This window comes from Plasmodium cynomolgi, chromosome 4 (assembly GCF_000321355.1).
Source record: "Plasmodium cynomolgi strain B DNA, chromosome 4, whole genome shotgun sequence".
NCBI classification, from domain to species: Eukaryota; Apicomplexa; class Aconoidasida; order Haemosporida; family Plasmodiidae; genus Plasmodium; species Plasmodium cynomolgi.
The window spans coordinates 606,591-616,556 of NC_020408.1; the positions used below are offsets into that span (position 1 = coordinate 606,591).

The 9,966-nt window shown below is 45.5% G+C and overlaps 2 protein-coding genes across 2 annotated transcripts; both read right to left on the reverse strand.

Annotated features, from left to right (window-relative positions):
• Window positions 1-2,063: 2,063 nt before the first annotated feature.
• PCYB_042390 (hypothetical protein) lies at window positions 2,064-5,329 on the reverse strand (the record flags this gene model as incomplete). The annotated part of the gene is made up of 4 exons (XM_004225388.1): window positions 2,064-2,126; window positions 2,866-4,229; window positions 4,365-5,073; window positions 5,249-5,329. 4 exons carry the CDS (start codon window positions 5,327-5,329, stop codon window positions 2,064-2,066), a joined length of 2,217 nt encoding a protein of 738 aa, XP_004225436.1.
• A 1,270-nt stretch (window positions 5,330-6,599) lies between these two features.
• Window positions 6,600-8,222, reverse strand: PCYB_042400 (transporter; the record flags this gene model as incomplete). Its single annotated transcript, XM_004225389.1, has 2 exons — window positions 6,600-6,991; window positions 7,118-8,222. 2 exons carry the CDS (start codon window positions 8,220-8,222, stop codon window positions 6,600-6,602), a joined length of 1,497 nt encoding a protein of 498 aa, XP_004225437.1.
• Between the last annotated feature and the right edge of the window lie 1,744 nt (window positions 8,223-9,966).

Consider the following 9,966-nt stretch of genomic DNA (forward strand, 5'->3'; position numbering starts at 1 on the left):
CTCATAAAGGTACCTTTTCTTCATGTGTGAGCTCGAATTTGTGGATCCGTCTCCGCTAGATGGTGGATCTTCAACCTGACCATGTGTAAATTTCGTTTCGTCTCCTCCTCTGCTTTGTTTTAAGATTTGGCAGATCTTCATACTGTCGTGGAATTTTTTCCCCTGTTCTGCTTCTCCCATTTTCATAGCCACATTTTTGGTTCCCCTATGTTGGTGATTTTGTATGCACTTAACTTGGTTCCCATGTGGTGGATTTTCCACCTTAGTAGATCCATGATGGATGTTGCTCTTTGTTGAGGAATCGCTCCACATTAGGGACGCCTCGTAGGTGGGCTTCTTCCCTGAGGTGGGCTTCTTCCCTGAGGTGGGTCTCCTCCCTGAGGTGGGTCTCTCCCCTGAGGTGGGCTTCTTCCCTGAGGTGGGCACTTCTACACCCCGCTCAGTGCCTCCGCCCACCAGTCTGTACCTACACAGCTTTGTAAAATTGTAAAAGTTGAGCTCCCCACAAGTTTTGTAATTTAATTCTAACCCTAAGTATCGATGTGCGTAATCGAAGAAATGCGGGAAGCTCTTTTCTACCTCTCCAGTGTTATCAATCAAGGTGTTTCCCCCGAGGAGGGACAAAATGGCAACCATAAAAATAATTCGATGATCTCTTTGGGTGTCTACATATAGGTATATCTCTCCTTTATCGTTCGTTACATATTTGGAGTTGTTTCCAAGTTGGGCTGCAGTTGGTGAAGCTTCCGCAGAAGGAGCCTCTTCTCCTGGGGGAGGTAGTTCCCCCTTTTTGGCTATCCTATAGAACAAGCAGTTCTCTACAGGGTGGGTCATGCGACGGATATACACACTATTCCTATCACAGGAAATACAGAGGACGTTTTGAAAAAATAATTTCAAAATTATTACCGAGTTATACACACGAACGGATTCTTTCAAATTTTGATTTTGCACATTTTTGATCCTAAAGGAAAAGCATTCCGTTGGGTGCACCAGGAGGTAGTAGCAAAAGAGGACACTCAGGGAAAAAAAATCATCCGAGAATTTTTCAACATCTACTACCACTTTGAGGAGTACCTTATTTGAAAGGACCTTCATTTTCAGGTGCACATTCTGGAAGACTTCCCACTTGGTTTGCTTGACTCTACTCCCTGGGTCCTTCTTTCTCCGTTTGGAAGTTGCTCCCCCACGGAGGAGAAGTTCCCTTATCCACTCTTGCCTAATGCTCATCCTTTTCGATGTGAGCAGATACAGTTTTTTGCTCCTTCTATGGCTTCTCCCCTCTTCGATATATATTTCCACCCCAAGGAGGAGGAACACATTCAGGAGGGCATAGTTGGGGATGTTCGCCTGGTGCCTTACCGCCTTGATTCTGCGCAATTGGGGGGGGCGCAGTTGGAGGAAGCGAAAGCCACGAGCACCGCGCGAGCTGTGCGAGTCATGAGATCCATGCGAGATATGTTCTCTTTGTTCGCTTTGTTCGCTTTGTTCGTCTTGTCCGCCTTGCCCGCTTTTTCCGCTTTGTTCACCTTGTCCGCTTTTTCCGCTCATTTCTCTGCTCACCCCGTCGCCCTGGGCGGGGTACAGGTCGACCCCGTCTAGACGGAGCCCCACATCGATGACGCAGTTCTCCCCCCTGATGAGACAGCCAATGATGAAGTAGATGAGCAGTCCCAAATCGTTCTGAACTCTATAGGAAGGCGTGCAGTTAGCAGTGCATATGGGGGTGCTACTTAACCGAGAGAGCTCCAAACCCTGTTCCTCTCCTTTTACATCTACAGGTAGCCTCACTTGGCTGCTAACAGATTCTCCGTCTTCTCCGCCACGTTTGATGATACCCTGTTTGGTGATTCCCTGTTTGGTGCTACCTGTGGGTGGCAAACGCCAGCGACTCACGCCCGTCACCGCACAAATGAACCGCTTAACCCAGCTAACAAGACTTTTGCAGAGAGCCAATTTGCTTCGCCTTCTCCTATAGGAGGGGTACCTACCTCCCTTTTTGAGAACATAGCAAAAGTTTTTCATTCCGACCTCCACCCCCCATAATTTCATCACGCGGATAGTCAGATCGATAAACGATTTTGACGTAGTACTGAATTGGTGCGTGGTGGCTTCTCCTTTGGTTGCTGCATAAGGTGATGTTTTATTCGTGCCGCCCTCGATGGTGCGTTCCCTTCGTTGGGTACGATGTGCAACCGTTGCGTTGCGCTTTGTCGAAAGGGAGGAAAGCACTCTGTGGTGAAGGGGTCTGGTCGACGGGGCACCTACATCGCAGGACACGATCCGATTTGGAAGGGGGGTAATACTGCACTGCGCTGCTTTATTCATAGGGGTTTCCTCTCTTCCATCACATCGACGTCTGCTTCTGATTCTGCGTCTGCTTCTGTTTCTGCTTCTGCCTCCGCTTCTGCCTCCACTTCTGCTTTCGCTTCCGCCTCCACTTCTGCCCCCACTTCTGCTCCCGATTCCTCCCCGCCCTGGAGGGCCAACCCTCTTGAAGCTCAACCCGATGCACGTGTCCGTCTCCGAGAATGCGGACAGCAGCAGCATCGACGAGACGAACTGACTGGAGTGGTAATTATCAATTCGCACGTACTCCGTGCAGAAGAGTCTCCCCCCAAGGTTGGCCCCTTCCTTCACACTAATACATATGGGCAAATAGTTTTCCTTTTTTGTGTACTCTATATTTACACACTTGAACGTTTGACGTAAGACTTGCACGAGGGGGCTGATAATTCGAGTCGTTTCCATTTGTTTGCTTCCTTTCAATAGAACCCATTTTAGAACCCGTTTTTTTCTCTTTTTCGCCTTCAAATTCTGTTTGCAGATGTAGAGGCAAAGAAGGGGCAAAATGAAGCGACACACCGTCCCACAGTTGTGCACATTGAGAGTGATTCCCCTTCGGTAAATAAACCGTTTAAATAAAAAAACACTCCTTTGTACGTTTCCCTTTATCTGTATTATGTCTTCTTTCGGTGAGAGGTCCTCAGGATAGGTAGTGGTGATCCCTTGTCTCGTCAGCCTGATATCAAAATTGATCTCCCTTAATATTTTTACGAAAACTATGACATCGAGACATGCGGTTACATTCCTGATGCAGATGTTCCCTCTGCTCATGCAGCTAACGTAAATTACCCGAATGGCTTCTGATTTGTTTCCCACATGTCCGATATGCACGAATGGTTCCCATTTTTTATTGGGTTCAGTCCCCTTCCGTGATAAATGCATACTTCGCGGGGGGAAGCATACCATGGGACAGAGAATCCTACAAACGACGCATAACGGCACGCTAATCATCACATCGGGATGTACCTCTCCTATTCCAGTGAGGTGAACTAAAAAAATATTATTCGTCCCCGATGGATGTCCCTTCCTAAGATGGTGAATAATCTCATGTGTGTAGTAGTTCAAATAGTTATTGCTTAACTTATATTTAATTTTATGTTTCATCATAATTTCTTTCACATCTACGAGGAGGATAAGGTCCACTGCACCCACCTCGTACAGAATCCTTAGCTCGTAGTATATGCCATAACATAGAAACACTTCCTCATTAGTGAAGACACCGTTTAGGGGATATCCCTTTGCATTTTTTATTGCATTTCCAATGGTGGTTCCGAACCTGAACATGTTCATAATTTTTTTGTTCCTTTTTCCTCTACTCCTTATATTGCAACTATTTATTAACAATCTGTGAAGAAAATATTTTATCCTTTTCTTAAACTGGTTCAAGTCGGTACTTTTTATGTTGGCAAACAACTTGGGGTCATTCAGGATGGCTAGTTTTAATATCTGTGTAAAGATCCCCTTGCAGTCTTCCTCCCTCAGTGATGTTAGGAGTTCCCTTCGGACATGCGTTACGCTATGGGCGCAAATTGCATTGTGGTGGCTAGAAGTGATGACGTTTTGGTGGCTAGAAGTGATGACGTTTTGGTGGCTAGAAGTGATGACGTTTTGGTGACCAGAAGTGATGACGTTTTGGTGATCAGAAGTGTTGACGTTTTGGTGGCCAGAAGTGATGACGTTTTGGTGACCAGAAGTGGTGACGTTTTGGTGACCAGAAGTGGTGACGTTTTGGTGGTCGGCTTGAAGCGCCTCATCATAACGATCAGCTTTAACCGCATCGCAGGTCTGTTCCCCGCTGTGCCAACCTCGGAAGGATCCCGCAGCGTCTCCCACCACTTCAACGAGGGCACGCCCGCTGGACGGAAGCAGGTGCACCTTCAGCCCTGCAAAGGTAGGGTGTGTAGGGAAAGTTAACATAAAGAAGGGGAGGGTCTACGTTTACTTAAATTTCATTCACACGAAAATGGTTTTAATTTTCCCTCGCGGAAGTGGACCCGTTCAGGCAACCTCCACTGTACCTTTGCACAGGACCAGGCAGAAGTGATAAAAGCTTTCTAGGATATGCTCATTGGCAAAACAGATAATCTGTGCTTCTTTCGAAGTGTCCTTTCTATGAAAGAGGTCAATTAACTGGTGAGCAACCTCCACCTTGTCATGCCACTTTTGTATATTAGAAATGATCAGTAGGACGTTTTTAATTTGGTGTGCAAAGAGGTGGGGGATTCGGATAGCTTTCCCCATGAGGGACTGTTCATATTTTTCAAAAATTTGTTGAATCTCTCCTGAGTCATTGCCTTCAAGGAGGTGCGTCCCCTGCTTGTCTTCGCAAAGAACCATTTGATGTGCAGATTTACCATCAATTTTGTTACCACTTTTCATTTTTTGCCTGACCTGTTCAGAATTTTTCTTCCCATCCTGATTAGCACTCTTTTCGCCGGAGGAATGGCTACTTTTCTCACCGAGTTCCTCACCGTCGCTGCAGGGAAAGACCAACCGGTTCCTCCATTTCGTCTCCTCCACATTAAAAGTAGGACTGTCTACATGCTGGCATTTTTGTACATTTCCCTGTAGGGTGTAGAGGCCGCCCCCTTGGGGGGACAAACTCCCTTTTGAATGCTCCCTGGGGTAACGTAGGACGAATTTCAAAGCAGCCAAGAGAGTGGGTCGTTCATTTAGAAACGTGGCCTCATCCGTTAGTATGACAACGTGGCTGGTGGATTGGCTCTCCTGTGTAGGGGGAAGAAGTGGCTACCAGTTCGTTGAAGAAGGGGAGGCGAGCGTTCGAATAGCAGCAGAGTGTGAACACTCTAATAGGGGTATGCACATGGGGTTCACGTATCGTATATGAAGCTGGGCCTCCGGGGTGTGGGCATCACCTTGGCTGCTCCCTTTCCAGCCTCACCTTCTCCAAGCTGCTGAAGAAAGATTCCAGGTCATCCTCTACAAAGAGGTGAAACGCGTCGGGGTTGCACAGTAGGCTCATGTCGAAGGAACACACCTTTTTACGTTTGAAATGTAGGCAGGGGAAGGGTGGGAAACCCAAGCGGTAGATCCATGTGGGGTCAGCTTTAGCATGCAGCTGGGCGTGCCATCCGTGGGGAGAAGCCTCTTATACATATGCCTCCATTTAATCGAAATGCACAGCTACGGAGAGGGGGCCTACTGTCGGCCAAAATTGAGTCGAATTATTAGTGAGGGTGGCCAAAACTACATGGACCCTCCAAAAATGGGGAAAAAAAAAAAAAAAACAACAGAGATTGCTCAACAGTTAGTTCTTTTTATACATCTATGCTTATGGAACTTGTGAGAAATTTTTTTTCTTCCATGTGAGAGTTATAGGCCAGTCATACTCCGTAGGGTAAAGTGTCCCCCCGCCGCCCCAATATAATGTACTTCAATTTTTGGAAGAAACGCCCAACGGGGGAAAGCTCCTCTTTGCAGCGAGACCCGTCCACCTTAAAAGCGCTACACGGGGAAGTGCGAACCGGTGTGATGAGGTAGCCAATTGGGAAGAAGCCGTGGCCAACCGGATTACCCCCTCAACAGTGGTACAACACCAAAAGGAAAAACTTAATTTTATTTTTACCCTATTCGAGATAACCAAATGGGTAACTTCCCACATGCTTACGAAGGCTCCTCTGCATGATTGTCTTGAAAAACAGATTGATAAAAACTTTCCATAAAAAAAAAATATGTTTTCACACGTCGGGGGTACCGCGTCAAGGGAACCGTGTCAGAAGTACCACCTCAAGGGAACCGTGTCAAGGGGGTAGGAACTCCGAACACTGTCCTCACACCCAAACAACAGCACACACACGTGACGACGTACGACATATGCACATAATGTCATAACAGGGGAACACATAGCGAGGTAAAAAAGAAATAAATAAATAAAATAAAATAAAATAAAATAAATAAGGCACATCGAAATGAATTAACAAAAGGGGGGTGGGGTCCACGTCCACGTAGGGAGGCCGGCCCCAAATGAGATGTAACAAAAACAAGGGGGAATTGAAAAATATGTGCAACACCGTTGCAAGATGGGAGGTGGGAGAATGGAGAAAAAAAAAAAAAAAAAAAAAAGAATGATCCTGGTGGGTATAGTACAAAAAAAAAAGGGAAAAAAATTCAAACATAGCGGAAATGGTGGGATCACTTCGGGGCTGCTTCGCCGCTCCTTCGCCACTTCTTCACCGCTTCTTCGCCGCTCCTTCACCGCTTCACCGCCGCTCCTCGCCGCTTCTCTCCACCCCTTACGTGTGCGCCTTCTCCGCAACGGTCTCCTCGTCCTCGTCGTCGTACTTGTACTCACTCTCAATGATCTCGTTCATCTTCTGGTACTCCTTGCCATAGGTAAAATGCAGCAGGCTATAAAAAACGAAGGAGAGCAGCCAAGGGACCAGGGTCAGGTAGAGCAGCGTTTTGGAAAGGGCTTCCGCGTTGTTCCTTCGCAGTTCCTCCGGCATCTCTCCAATCAGTAAATTATTGTTCTGGTAGTTAAAGACCTTTTCGGCTAGATAACCGAACAGGGGAGCTCCAATGAGCGAAGCCCCCACTCCCTCTATAGCTATCGTTAGGGAAAAGACGGTGCCTCTGTAATCTGGCCTGATAATATCCGATACAATTGGCCTGTTCACGGCAACACCTGCGATGGAAGATAATCCCAGGAAAAAACACGAAAGAGCAAACAATTCGAAGCTTTCCTTTCTTTGTGGAATTACCATGTATGTTAAGATGACCAAAGGTACTCTCCCAAACATGGCTAGCTGACCAAGGAATGGTCTTCCGTGCTTGTTTGATATATCATGCATTATGTCTCCAAAGTGACCTCCAATAACTCCACCTAATGCAGAACCGATCAGTAGGAACCCAGTTATTATAGCTGCTTGTAGATCACTCAATCCACAGTATTGAAAAAACATGGTATTGAAACTAAGAGCTAGCCAAGGAATAGTTCCAGTAAATCCTTCCAGCAAAATAATGATGATACTTTTTTTGGACAAGCTGTCTCGAAGTAATTCCATAATATTTTGGTACAACAAATAGGACTGTGTGTATTGAGTCACTATTCTAACATGGTTGGATCCTGCATCTATGTCGTCCCCATCTAGGTACTCCATCTTCTTCTTTTTCCGAACCTGTCTTGGAGCGTCGTCTACAAAAAGGGCTACTACAATACTTAGCAAAATACTCAAAATACCTACAATGATGAAGCACAATCTCCATCCTCTAATTCCTCCAAAATATTTTAACGCCACTGTGGTGGTTACCACCCCTCCGATTAATCTACCCACACTGGAAGATAGTTGCACCAATCCGAATGACAATCCAAGCGATTCATTCTTCGCTGCATCGGCAAGTATACTCTGTGAGATGGGTCCTATACTACCTAAGGCTAATCCATTTATTGCTCTAAAAAATATAATATGTGCGAAGTCATTTATGTTGGCTAGCAATATCGTTGCAACTCCCCAGAGGGCTGTACCAAACACGAGCATCCACTTTCGAGAATACTTATCGGAGAGGAATCCCCATATGGGGCTGAACAGACTTAACATTAATGTTTGCGCCAGGGTGATATACCCTAATAAGGATGGGTGTAAATTCAAATCTGCTTCCAAAGCTCTGAAACTTGCAGGTAGTAACTGGTCATCACATCCATCCAACCCTGCGGCTACGTTGACTACAGCTAGCGATTTGTGGAAAGCCATTCCATGCTTCCCATCTTTCTTCTGACTTGACTTTGACTTCTTGGGGCCTTCGCTTAAGGAGCTGTCGAAGCGGTATGTATCTACGAGCTTCTCCGTTTCGTCCACCAGGATGCTGCCGATCGGTTCCGCCATCTTTCTGTCCTCCATGTAGGTGTGTTTAGTCATTATTCTCTTCGTTCCTTGGGGGTAGCGGGTTCGCTGGACCGCTGGACCGCTGGATCGCTGGATCGCTGGTTTGCGGCGGATTGGAGGCGGGAGAGCTACGCGCGTTTATGTACGTTTATATACATGTGCATACATACGCTTATACGCTTGTAGGGTTATGTTATATGGGCGCATATCCGCGTGCGTGCTTTTCCCCCCTTCTGCACCCGTCGAATGCGCAGGCTGAACCCAGGTACACAAAAAAAAAGAACAAAAAAAAACAGCCGGAGCAGGTTGCCGTCTGAGGAGCGTGTCTACTTACACCCGCCCGAGCTGCGGTTCGCGTTTCATCATGGGGGGGGGAAAGGAGAAAGGGTGCGCCTCAAGCCGGTGTTATCACAGGAATGAGCGGCATAAACGTGCAAACATATACGCGAAGGAGTAAAAATTAACCAAAAATGAAAGAGCAAAAAGGGGAAAAAAGGGGAAAAAACGGAAAAAAACGGAAAAAAACAAAACGGAAATTTGTTCACATGGAAAGAGCGCCGTTTCCGCGGTCTGCGTAGGGCAACTTTGGGAAAAAATTGGCAAAATTTTGGCAAAGTTTTCTCCTCTGCGTAATGGCAACTACGGACAAAGAGGAAAAAAAAAAAAAAAAAAAAAAAACTAAACACTTGTTCAGGCAATTTGTTGGCTACATAAGCGTTACGTTATTTTTAATTACCACATGGGTTACTATTTAATTATGAAAAAAAAAGGGGTAAACTGGGGTGTGGGTGGGAGTGAATAATGCCTGCATTTCGAACACTCCTGATGGGGTTGTAGACATTTAATTTGCGCAAATCATTAAATCGTGATTGTGGAGAGGGAGCGTGGTCAGCGTGGGCAGGCGTCTTACTCGCAAATGTTTCGCTATCACATTTTGCATGAACGGCGTGTGGTTTAAAACAAATAAAAGGGGGTATTAAGCATCGAATTAGAGGAAAAAATGTACATGCGTAAGGTGAAGGAAAGCATTGCAGGAAGGGCAAATGGGCGCAGTAACGGAAAAATCATAAAACGGGGGAAGAAATTGTAAGGGGAAAAACACAAACCTGACAAGTTGAGGAGGTCACAAAAATGGACGTGCGCAAATAAAGTGAGGGAAAACACAAATCACCAGTATTAAAATGGGTGTCCTTTTTTCTTCCCCTCGAGTTGCATCATCAGTTTTGAACTCTTCCAGCAACATAACTCGTTGTGCGTAAAAGGGGGGAGGGGGGGGTATACCATACAGTTGTGCATGTGTACAACATATGCATGAAGGGGTACATCTACGCGGAGGCACACATGTGGTTATGCCAGTATGCATAAGTGTATGTGTTCATGTATACATGTGCGCAGTAATGGAGAAATGCATTCACTGAGTGTTTTTTTTTTTTTTTTTTTTTTTCTGTTCGATAAGCCCCAGTTGTGTTTTCACTTAAAAATAGCAAATCGTGATGTAATGCCAATATTTACCTTTTTACAACGTTTTTTTCTTTTGTTTCCCTTTCTTGTGGGGTTGGGAAAAAAAAAAAAAAAAAGTCTGCAACATGCTTCACACCTTGGGTAAAAGGTATGTATATCATTCATTACCTCATTACAAGTCAAAAGTGTACAATTTGAAAAAACTGCAGTTGAGTTTATGTACACATGTGTGAGTGTATACATGCGCACGAACATGCGAGATGTACATTTTTTTTTTTTTTTTTTTTTTACTCAAAATTAACACACAGCTATGCAA